Genomic DNA, 16,711 nt, shown 5'->3' on the forward strand with positions numbered 1-16,711 from the left:
GTGGGAGCAGGCTGGTCAGGAAATACAAAAGTAGATATTCTCATTGCAACATCTTTCTCATTGTATGGCATCCCAGATGCAAAAAACATTACCAGCTGTTTTTTTTTCTTTTTCTTTTTTTTCTTTTATAGGACTTTAGTCTTTTGAGTCTTATTAACCAGAAATCAAGTCATCTAAAAAGGTAGGGGGAGTATGGATTAAGAGTGGCATAACAAGCATCTGCAGAAAGATCAGTCCCGGTCCCAAATGAAGTTATGAGGCCATTAGTTAGGCATACTGTAATGCAACCAAGATACAATTGGAAAGGGACCAAAGTAACATTTATCTCCTGAAAAAGTGTAGAGAATACATCTGGCTAGGTTGAAAGAATAAATGCTGCATTTTTGATATGAAGATTGCTTTCACATAGATACTTAAGTACAAAAAAATGTTTTCTAAAACAAGTTCATAGTACGTTCACCATTTTACTGGTTTGGGATATGAACAATATCAGTCTCTGAAAGGAGGTTTATTTATTTTTTTGTCTTACATTCTTTTATTTTTTACATATATGCAAATATGTTTTATGTACAATAATTGGTTCTACCAAATCATTAGACCAAGACATTCTATTGGTAATCTTCCCCAAAATAGATTCAGGTGAAATCAGATATTCGTGCACTTCATGGACTACCAGAACTTGAGGCTTCATTATTGATTTCGGTTTTGAGATCATATACATAATTCAAAATATACATGAACTGGGTTAAGGTGATAAATGTGGGCTGAAAGAAACCACAGGATTCAGAACAATTAAACTGTGTATTTTGCTGGCATTTGAGCCACACTGTGAACAGCACATGTGTGTATCCCATAGCTCTTTTACTGGGGGAGAGGGGAAGCAAACAGCTGATACGACCTGGCAGAGGCTTCTTCACCAAGGGCTCCTTTCTTCTCCGCTTCTGCCCCCTTGGGTTCTTGTTTCCCTGTGTCATCCGCCAGGGCGGCCTGGGCTGCACCTTCAGCCAGCAGGGAACAGTGCAGCCACAGGAGGAAGGAGAGTTCCTTGGCTATGCCCGTGTTTTGTTTTTTTTAAAAATTAATTTATTTATTTTTGGCTGCGTTGGGTCTTCGCTGCTGCGCGCGGGCTTTCTCTAGTTGCGGCGAGCGGGGGCTACTCTTCGTTGCGGTGCGCGGGCTTCTCATTGCGGTGGCTTCTCTTGTTGCAGAGCACAGGCTGTAGGCGTACAGGCTTCAGTAGTTGTGGCTCGCTGGCTCTAGAGTGCAGGCTCAGTAGTTGTGGTGCATGGGCTTAGTTGCTCCGCGGCATGTGGGATCTTCCTGGACCCGGGCTCGAACCCGTGTCCCCTGCATTGGCAGGTGGATTCTCAACCACTGCGCCACCAGGCAAGTACCTATGTCCGTGCTTTTTTTTTTTTTCTTTTTAAAGGAATTTTGCCTTTTATTTATTTATTTATTTATTTTTATTTATTTATGGCTGTGTTGGCTCTTCGTTTCTGTACAAGGGCTTTCTTCAGTTGCGGCGAGTGGGGGCCACTCCTCATCGAGGTGCGCGGGCCTCTCACTATCGCGGACCTCTCTTGTTGCGGAGCACAGGCTCCAGACGCGCAGGCTCAGTAATTATGGCTCACGGGGCTAGTTGCTCCGCGGTATGTGGGATCTTCCCAGACCGGGGCTCGAACCCGTGTCCCCTGCATTGGCAAGCAGACTCCCAACCACTGCGCCACCAGGGAAGCCCTATGTCCGTGTTTTGATGGTCAAGTCTTCCTCTGCCGGTTCCCTTTTACCCACGGGGTGGCTCACCGGCTGGAGGCAATCGGAGCCACAGCCAAATCTTAAACCTGGCGCTCGTCCCCTTTTCATCCACTTGAATCTGGAATTTCATTACGTCACCATGTGTACAGCCCCCACAAATCCAGTCCCAACATGTTTAGATGTCTTGTCAAGGGACCTGTTTCTAGAATTTTCATATGATCAACAAGCTTGTGACAGAGCGGGGCTGGAGCTGACAGCTCCTCACGTGGGCAGGTGGAGGCTCCGGAGCTGCGTGCCACCTGGGGCGCCAGCTCCAGCCACCGCCCCTTGTGGGCTTGCACCTGCCTGAAGGGTTTTTTTGTTTTGAACATCTTTATTGGAGTATAATTGCTTTACAATGGTGTGTTAGTTTCTGCTTTATAACAAAGTGAATCAGTTATACATATACATATGTTCTCAGATCTCTTCCCTCTTGTGTCTCCCTCCCTCCCACCCACCCTCCCTATCCCACCCCTCTAGGTGGTCACAAACCACCTAGCTGATCTCCCTGTGCTATGCGGCTGCTTCCCACTAGCTATCTATTTTACGTTTGGTAGTGGATGTATGTCCATGCCACTCTCTCACTTTGTCACAGCTTACCCTTCCCCCTCCCTGTGTCCTCAAGTCCATTCTCTAGTAGGTCTGTGTCTTTATTCCCGTCTTACCCCTAGGTTCTTCATGACCTTTTTTTTTTTCTTAGATTCCATATATATGTGTTAGCATACGGTATTTGTTTTTCTCTGACTTACTTCACTCTGTATGACAGACTCTGGGTCCATCCACCTCACTACAAATAACTCAATTTCGTTTCTTTTTATGGCTGAGTAATATTCCATTGTATATATGTGCCACATCTTCTTTATCCATTCATCTGTTGATGGACACTTAGGTTGCTTTCATGTCCTGGCTATTGTAAATAGAGCTGCAGTGAACATTTTGGTACATGACTCTTTTTGAATTATGGTTTGCTCAGGGTATATGCCTAGCAGTGGGATTGCTGGGTCGTATGGTAGTTCTATTTGTAGTTTTTTAAGGAATCTCCATACTGTTCTCCATAGTCGCTGTATCAATTTACATTCCCACCAGCAGTGCAAGAGGGTTCCCTTTTCTCCACACCCTCTCCAGCATTTATTGTTTCTAGATTTTTGATGATGGCCATTCTGACTGGTGTGAGATGATATCTCATTGTAGTTTTGATTTTCATTTCTCTAATGATTAATGATGTTGAGCATTCTTTCATGTGTTTGTTGGCAATCTGTATATCTTCTTTGGAGAAATGTCTATTTAGGTCTTCTGCCCATTTGTGGATTGGGTTTTTTGTTTTTTTGTTATTGAGCTGCATGAGCTGCTTGTAAATTTTGGAAATTAATCCTTTGTCAGTTGCTTCATTTGCAAATATTTTCTCCCGTTCTGAGGGTTGTCTTTTGGTCTTGTTTATGGTTTCCTTTGCTGTGCAAAAGCTGTGAAGTTTCATTAGGTCCCATTTGTTTATTTTTGTTTTTATTTCCATTTCTATAGGAGGTGGGTCAAAAAGGATCTTGCTGTGATTTATGTCATAGAGTGTTCTGCCTCTGTTTTCCTCTAAGAGTTTGATAGTTTCTGGCCTTACATTTAGGTCTTTAATCCATTTTGAGCTTATTTTTGTGTATGGTGTTAGGGAGTGTTCTAATCTCATACTTTTACATGTACCTGCCCAGTTATCCCAGCACCACTTATTGAAGAGGCTGTCTTTTCTCCACTGTATATTCTTGCCTCCTTTATCAAAGATAAGGTGACCATATGTGTGCGGGTTTACCTCTGGGCTTTCTATCCTGTTCCATTGATCTATATTTCTGTTTTTGTGCCAGTACCATACTGTCTTGATTACTGTAGCTTTGTAGTATAGTCTGAAGTCAAGGAGCCTGATTCCTCCAGCTCCATTTTTCGTTCTCAAGATTGCTTTGGCTATTCGGGGTCTTTTGTGTTGCCATACAAATTGTGAAATTTTTTGTTCTAGTTCTGTGAAAAATGCCAGTGGTAGTTTGACAGGGATTGCACTGAATCTGCACATTGCTTTCCAAAGCTGAAGGGTTTTAAGGAGGCAATAAAACAAAGAACGAGGAGCAGTGCTTTATAGTTGCTCTATTCCATCCTGGTCCTTGCTTCTCTTTGTCAGCCGTTTTTCTCCTTAAAATAATCCAACTATAGGCCTGGTGGAAGACTACCCAGCACGTTTTTAATGAGCATGGAGAAACTCTTTAAGGCTGTGATACAGAATGTAAAGCAGCAGCAGAGGGAAGTGGAGGAGGCTGGGGGGGAAGGAGGGGCTGTGGGAGCAGGCTGTGGGAGGTCTAGGGAAGGCAGGCTTGACCCCTGGGAGTTCAGCATCAGGTAGATCACATCAGTGCAAACTATGAGGCTGGAAAAAAATTGCAAAACAAAACCAAAAAACCCCATCCCATCCCCCCAAAATCCCACAAACAACCAGACAATCAAACAATTAATCACTAGATTTTATCCCCAAATAAATTACAAAAAGTAGATATTATAGGGCAACCTCCAGTGTCCACGGATGCCAATGAATGAACTGTCTTTAGGCTTGAATTCCATCTGGCTACTTAACTGGAGGGATCATCTGCTCAGGGAAGGTGGAGATGCTGATTGGTGCCCTGGGCCCATTCAGTCAAGACCTTGCCAGTGCCTGCTGCTCACAGTCTCTGCCCAGAGGCCTACAGTCAGCATCCCTTTGGTTCTTTAGAGACAATGATTCTGTTCTCATGGCAGCTCACAAGGAGGCGCAGATGCCTGCAGGCTTTGCCCTGTATCACATCCTTCTGCTTTTCCAAAGAGATGCCAGGCCTGAGCCATTCTGCGAAGTTTAGCAAGATTGGGTTTAATCTATGGGAAGAAAGAGAATAACTCCAGTTAGCAGTATGAAAAGCCAAGGAACATATAAGTATTTCCTAATTATGGCTACTCAAATCAGTTTTGATTTCTAATTTCTGGATTGGGAAAAGATTATAGATTTCCTTAGGATAAATGGGACTGAAAACTCAGTCTAGAGGCACATCTGTTCGGGAATGGAGACAAAACTTTTTTCATTTTTTTCACTGTCATATGAAACAAAAAGTTCTTAATGGAGTAAAATGTACTAGATGAGTCAGAAAACATCAGTACCTGAAAACTCCATGCAATAAAAGACTTTATAGCCCTTGACAGGAAAGGTAAGCAAAATAAAAGATTTTGGAAAGTGGCAACGTAGACATTCCTATGATGCTCTCACGTTCTGTTTCATTTAAGATTATAACAAGGACAGAAAATGCTCTTTAGTTTAAACCACTCGGTGCCTTTATTGCATTATCCACATCATTGTTCCTGGACTGCTGAGCAATCAGGGCCAAAGCATAATGTGAAATGTCCTAAGCTTGGTTTCCTGCCTGAAGGTCCTCAAATCGTTATTCTAGAGATCCCTGGAGATGGCTACCATTTCCAGTAAGTACTATCAAGCAACTGGCTGTTTCGGCTACATTTGCCAGCAGTGAATTTGCTGTGTTTCTACCAACCTTCTGTGGCCCCAGAGAGAACTTCTGCATCTTATCAAACCTAGAGCCCGTAGGCAACAAATGTTCAGGATACATCAGTCTGTACATGTGGTAAACTTATAAAATACAAAGGCATCATATGTATAATGAGATAGTTCAGCCTAAACTCCATTTTGAATTTGAGCTAGAAGATGAAATGGTGAGACTTCCAAGAAAACTTCCAATGCATATTTTTCAAAACTCTCATAATTGGGAAAGAATTAAGACAGATTACATTTGGTTAATAGGAGCTAGTCTCCTGTTAGTCATTGCTCCACCTGTTTGTCCTGCTCCAAGTGGTCAATGTCGGCTAATGGCAGCATGGAGGGCCTGCCATGAGCACACTGGAAAGGCAGCTGGCACCAGGACAGAGCTTCAATAAGGCGACAGCTCTCCTCCAGGCTCAGGTCGTCATTAAACTTAATGGCCCCTAAACAAAAGACAGAAACAAGAGGGTATGGTGTGTACGGTGGGAAACCGGTGCTGGCCCTGGGGTCAGAGCCAAATATCTGGGAAGAGCAACGTGGTTCTGAGGCTGCTTTCATGTGACTTTAATACTGCTTGAAATTGGCTTCAGGACAGACCTGCGCTCAGCTTTTCCTTATGGAGTCACTGTCTGTCTAATCCCTGTAGCAGGCATCCCTTAACTTGTTAGGATTTTGCCTGCAGAGTTTTTTCAAAGAGGCAAGAGCAGTATTTTTGCCTACGTCTTAGGTTTGTGAAATCAAGGTCATCTTTCATCCAGAGCCAATCTATCACCAAGATCTCTAATTGTTTCCCTACAGTGTCCATTTTATTTGCTGCTTTTTTCTATTCCTAGCATAATCTTCTTACTCTAAACTCTCATATTGTCAGAATCTGCCTTTATGCATACATTAATTCACTCAGTCAACAAATATTTATTAAGTATACACTCTGTGTTGGAGGTGTGCCAGGCAGTGAATGAGATGGATGCCCTGCACCCCCATGATGCTTACAATCTAATAGGTGAGACAAGCATTAAACAGTTACGCAATAGTTTAAATTATAAGTACTATAAAATATAGAATATCGAAGAATATATAACCGGAAGACCAAACCCCGTTTAGGAGGCTCAGGGAAGGCTTTCCTGACAAAATGATATTTAATCTGAGATCTTAGGTTAAGAAAAACATGGCTAATTGAAGAATGAGCAGAAGGGCATTTCAGACAGAGGAGAAAGGCAAGCGCAGAATTTAGCACACAAGACCAAGACCAAGGAAGCAGGCTGGAATGTGAAGGGCAAGGTGGAGAGGGATGTGAGAAGAAACTGGAGAGGCAGGCAGAGGCTGGACCATGAAGACGCCTGCAGGCCATGGTAAAGAATAAAATGTTCATCCTATGAGCAATGGGTAGTCATTGTCAGGCTTTTGGTAGAAGAATGACATGCTCAGAGGAATGTTTCAAAAAGATTCCTCTGGGTGTTGAGGGAAGAATGGCTTGAAGGGGAGCCAGAATAGATGTGAGGAGACTAAGTCAGAGGACTCAACAGTGGCAAGAACTAGGGAGGCGGCAGTAGAAACCGATCACATCGGAGACATTTAAGATACACTTTGAAGGCAGAGATGATGAAATTGGGGATGGAGTAATATGAGGAGTAAAGATAGGATAAAGGGGGGAAGGAGTTTGTGATATTCACAGGAGACAAACTAATGAGCGACTGAGGTTACAAAGCCAGAAAAGACAGGAAGTGAAGAGAGGAGAAGGTTGATGGGGAGAGATCAAATGGAGGGAGGGTGTCTGGAGGGGACACCCCACCATGGTCAAATGATAGTTGCAGGGGATTCTGTGGCTGTCATGATCCCTAAAGTAAGTTCCTCCAATACCGTTTTCTGTATTTTATCATATTGCGCTACTCAAGATCCCGCAATGATTCTTGCCCTCTGTATAAAGTCTAAAGGTTTTGCTGTGACCTTCTAGGTTTCTGTGCTTCCTCACCAGCTTAATTTCCTGATATTCTTTGCTGCTCCTCATATAACTAATTCGTTTCTGCCTCTGGATCTCTGCACAGGCTATTTCCTCCCCTGTAGTAATCTCTCCCTTCCTCTGAATCCATGTCCCACAGCTCATTCAAAACTTGACTCAAAAATGCAGTTACTGCTCCACTCATATAAGTCACTCTGCATTATGGTCCAATATATATGGTGGTATTTTGCTTTGTAAAAGTAATTTTTAGTGTACTGTTTCCTGATCCAAACTGAACCCTCCAAGAGGCAGGTGATAATCGTGTCTTCTACTTCTTTCATAACTGCTGAACCCTGCCAGCGCGCAGCACGCAAAGGCACTCAATAGCTAGTGTGTCGAGAGTCTTACCATGGCAGGCTTGGGATGCCAACACCTTCTGGACAGTCAGTGGCAAAGTCCCTTGGATGCCTCCTGTGGTCTGGAGTAGCTAATGCATAAACACATCCTTTATTAATGGAAAAGCAAATGGGACAATGGAGCTTTCTGTGTGCGGTGTCTCTGTGTGAAACCCCAAAATAAGAGAAAAGCTTACCTCCAATTGTTCTTGAATAAATTCCTACGAGGAGAAAAAGGAAAACAGGCATTAATCGATTGCTATGTTATAATAGCCCTTTGATAATTTACAAAATATTCCAATTTTCTTCTTTAAAATATGCCTCTTGAAGAAAAGAATTCCAGCAATATAGCACCTAGATGCAAATAATTTACTTGTTGTAAGGCACTTTGAATACAAAATACCAAGACAACTGAAAGAACTCTTACTGAATGGAGAATGTATTTAGCTACTGAAGCTTTCTCCAGATAGCTCATCAACTCATGAGGTTATATAACTGGTAGCCTAATGACTCAACTGAATAGCAGGGAGGTTTCTCACTAAGAGGCTCTCTGTTTGCATTTACAATCTTAGCTAGAACATGTTTAATACTGCACATAAACAGAATAAATACACGACAATCATCACTACAACTATGCACTCAGTATAACACTTGTTTAAATATCATAAAAATAAGTAGTCACTTAGTTCCCACAGGCATTTTTTTGTGTGTGACAATTCCCTTCAGGTCAAAAAGCTTGCTCTCTGAGGCATTTTGTTGAGAAATTTCTCCTCCTTTGCATATCTCTGTCCCTAGGGTAGCCTTTTCAATAGTAACATCCCTGCAGATGTTAATATTTACAAAAGGACTAAAGAAATTTAAAGCAGACACTATTTCGTGCTACTAATTTGTTTACCCTCTGGAGGTTAAAAACTGTTTTGAGATATGGCATATTTAATAATTTCTTTATAAGAAAACACAGGATTTCTTTACTCCTAGAAATGGCTATGTATAAATTAGCTTCCTGGGAATACCCTCGTGGTCCAGTGGTTAGGACTCAGAGCTTTCACTGCTGGGACCTGGGTTCAATCCCTGGTTGGGGAACTAAGATCCCACAAGCCAAGCGGTGCGGCAAAAAAAAAAAAAAATTAGCTTCCTAAGATTACAACATGATAGACTTCTTTTTAAACCAGACTCAGAAAGTTCTCTTCCCGAAAACTTAGGAAAAACACTCTTTGATATAAACCACAGCAAGATCTCTTTTGACCCACCTCCTAGAGTAATGAAAATAAAAACAAAAATAAACAAATGAGACCTAATTAAACTTAAAAGCTTTTGTACAGCAAAGGAAACCATAAACAAGACGAAAAGACAACCCTCAGAATGGGAGAAAATATTTGCAAATGAAGCAACACACAAAGGATTAATCTCCAAAATATACAGACAGCTCATGGAGCTCAATATCAAAAAAACAAACAACCCAATCCAAAAATGGGCAGAAGACCTAAATAGACATGTCACCAAAGAAGACATACGGATGGCCAAGAGGCACATGAAAAGCTGCTCAACATCACTAATCATTAGAGAAATGCAAATCAAAACTACAATGAGGGACTTGCCCAGTGACGCAGTGGTTAAGAATCCACCTGCCAATGCAAGGGACACGGGTTGGAGCCCTGGTCCGGGAAGATCCCACATGCCGTGGAGCAACTAAGCCCACAATGGAGCAATGTGCCACAACTACTGAGCCTGCACTCTAGAGCCCACAAGCCACAACTACTGAAGCCTGCATGCCTAGAGCCCGTGCTCCACAACTAGAGAAGCCACCGCAATGAGAAGCCTGCGCACTGCAATGAAGAGTATCCCCTGCTCGCTGCAATTAGAGAAGGACTGCACGCAGCAACAAAGACCCAACGCAGCCAAAAATTAATAAATAAAAGTAAATTTAAAAAACTACAATGAGGGCTTCCCTGGTGGCGCAGTGGTTAAGAGTCCGCCTGCCAATGAAGGGGACACAGGTTTGTGCCCCGGTCCAGGAAGATCCCATATGCCGCGGAGCGGCTGGGCCCGTAAGCCATGGCCGCTGAGCCTGCGCGTCCGGAGCCTGTGCTCCGCAACGGGAGAGGCCACAACAGTGAGAGGCCCGCGTACCGCAAACAAACAAACAAACAAACAAAAACTACAATGAGGTATCACTTCACACCAGTCAGAATGGCCATCATCAAAAAATCTACAAACAATAAATTCTGGAGAGGGTGTGGAGAAAAGGGAACCCTCTTGCACTGTTGGTGAGAATGTAAATTGATACAGCCACTATAGAGAACAGTATGGAGGTTCCTTAAAAAACTAAAAATAGAATCACCATATGACCCAGCAATCCCATTGCTGGGCATATACCCTGAGAAGCATAATTCAAAATGGGCAGGGTGGGATAGGGAGGGTGGGAGGGAGGCTCAAGAGGGAGGAGATATGGGGATATATGTATACATATAGCTGATTCACTTTGTTATTCAGCAGAAACTAACACAACATTGTAAAGCTATTATACTCCAATGAAGATGTTTAAAAAAAAAAAAAAAGACACATGTACCCCAAAGTTCACTGCAGCACTATTTACCGTAGCCAGGACATGGAAACAACCGAAATGTCCAACAACAGATGAATGGATAAGGAAGATGTGGTATATATATACAATGGAATATTACTCAGCCATAGAAAGGAACGAAATTGGGTCATTTGTAGAGATGTGGATGGACCTAAAGTCTGTCATACAGAGTGAAGTAATCCAGAAAGAGAAAAACAAATATTGTATATTAACACATATATGTGGAATCTAGAAAAAAAAATGGTACAGATGAATCTATCTGCAGGGCAGGAATCGAGACACAGATGTAGAGAACGGACATATGGACATGGGGGGGTGGGAAGGGGAGGGTGGGACAAATTGGGGGATTAGGATTGACATATATACACTGCCATGCGTAAAACAGATAGCTAGTGGGAACATGCTATAGAGCACAGGAAGCTCAGCTTGGTGCTCTGTGATGGCCTAGATGGGGGAGGGAGGTGGGAGGGAGGTCCAAGAGGGAGGGCATATAGGTATACATATAGCTGATTCATTTCATTGTACAGCAGAATACAACATTGTAAAGCAGTTATGCTCCAATTAAAAAAATAAAAAGAATTTAAAAGTTTAAAACTTCAAAACAAAAAAGAAAATTCTCTTCCCTGCCTCATTTACAGACTAGTCCACCATACTTATAAATGAGCACAGTTACCAAGAGCTAGTTGGTAGATACTATGTATTTTTTAAAAGCCACATATTTTCCCAAACAAACCTAAATAGAAAGATGTCTCACAGTACCTGGCCCACTAACAAAGCTTAGTGTGGATACAGATCAAACCTAACTTCTTTGCTCTTCTCTCTTGTGCTTATGTATCTGGGACTTGTAAAACATCAGTCTGTAAGCGTGGAGAAGGGGAAACGGATCTTATTCTCCATTCATTTCACATTTCAAATGTTCGATTTCAAATTGAACAGTAATGCCAGATAATTTAATATTTAAAAGGCTCATTCATTAGGCTAGAGGATAGAACTTCACAGAAAGATGTCTTCGTGATCTTTCAACTGCTAGATCCAAGTAACTACCGCCTTTTCAAGATACCAGAACTGTTCCATCTTCTTTCAGAATCAACAAAATCTCTCCTGATCAGCCTGAATTAACATAATCAAGACTTGCTGAAACCATAAGCCTTGTTTCAGTTTGAGGTAAACTTCTTGCCAGTACTCTTTGAAGTCACTTTAGGAAAAGTTTTCATTATAATTTTCTCGTTAAATACTTAAGGATTGAATTACTATAAAAGATTCTAACAGATCCTATCTCTTGGATTTAAGACAATTTGGAGGAGGAGCCTTGGAGAAAATAAGCTCTGTTGGGAGAAAAGAGCGCTGCTGAAAGCCAAGCAGAGGTGGTCTGATCAAAGGGCAGTTCTGGGAAGGGTAAAGTCAAGATGATCCCAAAGCTGGCATGTTAGCTGCCTCTTCCTCTCAAATGTCTTCTCACACTTAGACTACAAACATGCTCAAGTCTCTCCCATCTGAAAAGAAACAAAAACCTTTCCTCCACCTGTGTCCTGCCCCACACTTCCTGACACCCTTAACCTTTAGCTGTCGCCCCCATCTCTTTGGTATGTAGCCGAAGTCCTGGAAAGAGAGGGCTCCTTAGCTCCCCTTTCTCCCTTCCCTCACTCCTGACCCCCTGCCCACCCCTAGGAACAGATTCCACAAGGCAGGCAGTGTCCCCTGACAGCCAAATCCAACTCCTCAGGCTTTACTCTCCGGCCACTGTTGACCATTCCCTTCTTGCTTAAAACTTCCCTTGGCTGTGGCAATATTACTTTTCCCTGGTTTTCTTCCTCCTTCTCTGACCAAATATTTTCAATCATCCTTTACAGTCTCTTCTTTTCAGCAGTAGCTTTCTGGACCTTTGCCAAAACATATACACCCTGAATGCTGGTGTTCCACAGCCTCCATGCTTGGCTCTCTTTTTCTCTTCATATTCTCCCTGAACAATTGCATGTCTGTTAGACCCTTCTCCAGATTCTGATATTATCAAAATATATACAATTGACCCTTGAACAACACAGGAGTTAGGGGCACCAACCCTCTGTGCGGTAGAAAATCCTTGTATAACCTTACAGTTAGCCCTCCATAGACGCGGTTCCACATCTGGGAATTCAACCAACCACAGATCCTGTAATAGTGTAGTGTGTGTTTTTTGAAAAAAATTCGAGTATAAGTGGACCCGCACAGTTGAAACCCATGTTGTTCAAGGGCCAACTGTATACTGTTAACCCCCAAATAGATACTACAGCCCTGACTTCTTTCCCAAGTGCTAGATCTCAAAGTCTGTCCATCCACTGGACATCTCCATTTGAAGGCACATTCAATGTGTCTAAACTAAGGCTCATAATCTAACTCCCTAGTCAGGTGTACTTCTCCTCCTCTGTTTCCTTTTTCTGTCAACGGCACCATCCCTCTAGTCATCTGAGTGAGAACCCTCAGAATCATTACTTATCTTCTCTCCTTTATCTCTTTTATATTCTCTTGCTCACCAGGTCCTCTTGATTCTACCTTTCAAATATGTCCCTCCTCTCCATTCCCATTGCTACTGACTTAGTCAAATCTTCATACTGTCTTACTTGCACCAGTGCACTAGCCTCTCAACTGCTCTCTACCTCAAATCTTTCCTATATCCATGTATCCCACACTTTATCCACTAAATCTATCTTCTACTTTTTATTTTTAAATATTACTAAAGTAATTCAGATTTCTGGAAAAAATGATAGACTGAGTTGATGTGGATTTTCCTGTGCTCCAAACAGAAAGAGCTAAAGAAGGAGTTAAGAAACCACAATGAATAAAAAAGGACACCATGAAAAACGAACAGATAGATCTGAGAAAGAGCCAAATAAAACTTCTGGAAAAAAATAACAGTCATGGAAATAAACAACCCAGTGGACAAGTTAAACACCTAATTAAACAGTAGATGAAGAGTGAACTTAGTTTACTGGAAGATAAATGAGGAAATTTCCCAGAATACATCACAGAGAGATAAAACCATGGGAAATATGAAAGAGAAGGCAAAAGACATGGAGAATAGAATGATAAGGTCCAGTAGACATCTGATAGCATTTCTAGGATGCAAGAGAGAGAAGGGGGAAGAAGCAATGTTTGAAGTGATAATAACTATATTTTCCAAATTGAATATGTAAGATGAATCTCAAGAAGGAAATCAAAATAAATCCACACAAAGATATATCATAGGGAAATGGCAGAACACCAAAGACAGAGAAATCTTAAAAGCAACCAGAGACAAAATCAGGCTACCTACAAAGTAATGATAATAAAATTGACAGTGGACTTCAGTAGCAAAAATAGAATGTCAGAAGTAATAGAATATTTTTGAAATGTTTGAGGAATAAATAAGAAAATGGAATTCTACTTTTAGCTAGACAATCATGCAAATGTGAAGGTGGAATAAAGATGTTTTCAAAGATATTTTATTCTTGGACTCTTAACAAAATAACTTTTAAGAGATTTACTTCAGTGAAAAGAAAAATGAACACAAAGAATAAACAGGATGCAAGAAGCAATAGTGAACAAAGAATGGAAAACATTTTGGTTAAGCTAAATAAACATTTACTATAAAATTAAGGTCTACCAGGGGAATTAAAGACAAGGTGGAATTAAAACAGGCAACAAAATGGAAGATGGGAGAAAAGTGGTACAAGAGAAAGGGTGGTAAGGTTTGTGTACGGTTTATGAAGAGAACAGAAGAACAAATTACCTTTAAACTGTGTTATATATGCAAGCTAAAATTCCCCTTCTAAACCAGTAGAGGGGAAAAAAATAGAAATAAAGAAAACTCTAACAGAAAACAGGAAAGGAGGAAAGAAAAGACAACAAATACAAAATAAATTGTTTTAAAAAAACGAAACACGTCAGTAAAGTATTTAAAATGCAGTGCTAAAGTGTATTTTGCTCTTCTTCATTGGCTGCCTACAGGATGAAACGCAAACTATTCAGCTGAATATGGTAAATCCCTTTATGAGTTGGCCTTGACAACCTATCTAGCCTCATCTAGGCCCACCACTACCTTGTGTGTATCTTAATTCGAGCCATGTGTACTGGTAGCTCCCTAAGCACGGGATCTGCTTCAAGTCTCTGATATCTGTTATTCTGTCTAGAATGACCTTATCCCCTCTTCTGTACTTGGCAGGCTCCTACTGTTTTACAAGGCTTTTCCTGAAACAAACAAACAAAAAAACAAATGCTTTTCTGTGATAGTTTCCTTGACCTCCACCCTCCTGGGCACAGTAAATATTCTGTATTTCCATAGCACTTTTGAACATACCTCTGCTGGCCAAATTTCATTATAGTATAATTATTTAAATGTCCTTCTCCCTCACCTTGAGCTAATTCATCTTTGAATCTCTGGCACCTGGCACCCAGCAGGTTATTTCATAAATGCTTGTTGAATAAAAGATGAATATAGAGAATTTCTGAACAAAGTAGGAGGTTATTAGCACTCAGCAGTTTTCTCGGCTTTTGCAGCTGTGTCTTACCTCCACAATGCTCTTGGTCACAGTAGATCTCCCTCTTCGAAGTTCACTGGCTTCTCTTTCCACAAAACAGAGTGGTACTTTTCCTACAAGGACCAGAGAATCACTAGTGTCTGGAAATATAATTTCAAGGCCCAGATCTTCCAGATTTTTGTGGTAACACCTAAAGAGAGAACCTCAAATGTAAAAGAATTACTTCATTCACATTTCAGTATCAGTTCCAAATGCCTGATAGTTTCTCAAAAGCTGCCAAAAGCTTTAAAACGTACAATATTTTTCTCACACTCATGGTTGTTTATTTAGATTTTATTGTCAAATTTCCTTTTTGAATTACAGTAACCTTCATTTTTTTTTCCTCTTTTCCGTTGAGAGAATCAATTTGTTTCTATGTCTTGTTCCTAAATGTTTTATTCTTCACTGAGGAATTGCTAACTTCTCCTTGCTGGCACTTAAAGAAGTTTGGCACAAATAAAAGGGTTAAGAATGTTTTGAATCAGCATTAAAAGCAGGGAGAAATTAACAGTGGGAGGAACTGAGAAGTCCTAATTAACGGAATGTAAATAAATGGATCTGCCTCTAATATAAATTATACCCCAGGGAAAAAGATTTATTGGCAGTGGCATATTCCCAAACTTTAAATAAATTTAGAGACAATTCTCTCTTTTTTATTTCCAATAATTTGTGCCACCCCGAAGTAGGAAAATGTCCTATCTTGTGACTCATTGTATGATTTGCCCCCTCCTTGTGGCCTGGTGTTTTACTTTCTTCCCAGTATGATTATGGTAACAAAAACTAAGAATCTAGAATGTACCAAGGCAAAGCAGAATGGAAGCAATTACTGCAGTAACTTCACTTTCAGAAACAGCACAGCATAAATATTGACCGTTCCAAGAAATGGTGAGAGTACTCTAAGCCAACTGCTGGAAAAAATTATCAGGGAAACTCTATCCTATACTCAATAGCTGTGATATAGTGGAAAGAACAGCATTTGGAGTCAGACGACCTGCATCTGAGTGCCTGCTCCACCACTTAAAACTTGTTATGACCTTGAACAAGTCATGTAACCTCTCTTGGTCTCAGTGCCTCAACTGAGATAAGCAACAATAGTTATGCTTATACCCTGGCCAGAGAATGTACATTAGCAACATCACAACCTCATGGTGGTACTAACGATAAGAGTCTCCTTTGTTCCTCTGTCACTGTTATCTCTAGTGGAGGACTTATAGTGGAAGACAGTAATTTTTTTCGACCAGAGCCTTGTGGCTGTTGCTTCTCATAGGAACCTATTGAGAGAAAGATGAATGGGTTAAGAGCAGGAAGTGAAGTCTTCCAGATTCAGATAAAAATGAAGACACAGTCATGGAATTATTATAATGCTTAGCAGCATGTTCAGTGTTCAGTTTTAGGCTTTGAATTTCCATTATTAAAGTCAAACTAGTAAATATCTAGTTTGTTTATTCATTTTAGCAGTATTTTCTTAAATAAGAAATATAAGACTTAATCTTACATTCAAATGAACAATGCGATGTTCCTGTAGATAGTCAACAAATGTGGTTTCAGTAACAGAGGCTGACTAATATGGATTACTGGGGAGATAAAAGGGGTTTACTTCACAACCCGGTGGCTCAAGAAGGCCCCCTCATTCTTCCAGAAGGATTTCCCAGGCTCTGAAGAGAATCAGTCAGTACTATTCTCAAATGGTCCAGGGCCTAGAGCAAGAAAGTTTTTCTAATACTTTTTATTGTATCTTTCCCAACTCTTAGGTCTTCATTTTATAAGGAAAAGTGAACATGGAAGTAACATCACTGCCATTCTAGTCCATGAAATACCTCCCTAGGTCCTCAACTAACTCTACAACATTTGGGTTTTTTATTACTTGACCACAGGAGTAAAGGTTTTTCTGGTATTTTACACCTTGGGGAACAGACTGCCTCA

At 41.0% G+C, this 16,711-nt stretch overlaps 2 protein-coding genes across 4 annotated transcripts in view; one reads left to right on the forward strand and one right to left on the reverse strand.

Moving 5' to 3' along the window:
* The window catches only part of EIF2B2 (eukaryotic translation initiation factor 2B subunit beta), a 33,871-nt gene that overhangs the window by 13,204 nt on the left and 3,956 nt on the right, over nt 1-16,711 (forward strand). The window lies entirely within an intron of this gene.
* MLH3 (mutL homolog 3) overlaps nt 3,332-16,711 on the reverse strand; it is a 28,693-nt gene continuing 15,313 nt past the window's right edge. For 2 of the 3 annotated variants that reach the window (XM_030831775.3, XM_030831773.3), the window contains 6 exons: nt 15,948-16,059; nt 14,780-14,939; nt 7,870-7,893; nt 7,686-7,764; nt 5,633-5,784; nt 3,332-4,671 (listed from right to left, as the gene is read on the reverse strand). In XM_030831775.3, coding sequence (XP_030687635.1) covers nt 4,549-4,671; nt 5,633-5,784; nt 7,686-7,764; nt 7,870-7,893; nt 14,780-14,939; nt 15,948-16,059 — 650 coding nt within the window. In that variant the 3' untranslated portion in view covers nt 3,332-4,548. The remainder of the gene's footprint in view (nt 4,672-5,632; nt 5,785-7,685; nt 7,765-7,869; nt 7,894-14,779; nt 14,940-15,947; nt 16,060-16,711) is intronic. The other variant, XM_030831777.3, reaches the window with a different exon arrangement.

This window comes from Globicephala melas, chromosome 2 (genome assembly GCF_963455315.2).
Source record: "Globicephala melas chromosome 2, mGloMel1.2, whole genome shotgun sequence".
Taxonomy (NCBI): domain Eukaryota; kingdom Metazoa; phylum Chordata; class Mammalia; order Artiodactyla; family Delphinidae; genus Globicephala; species Globicephala melas.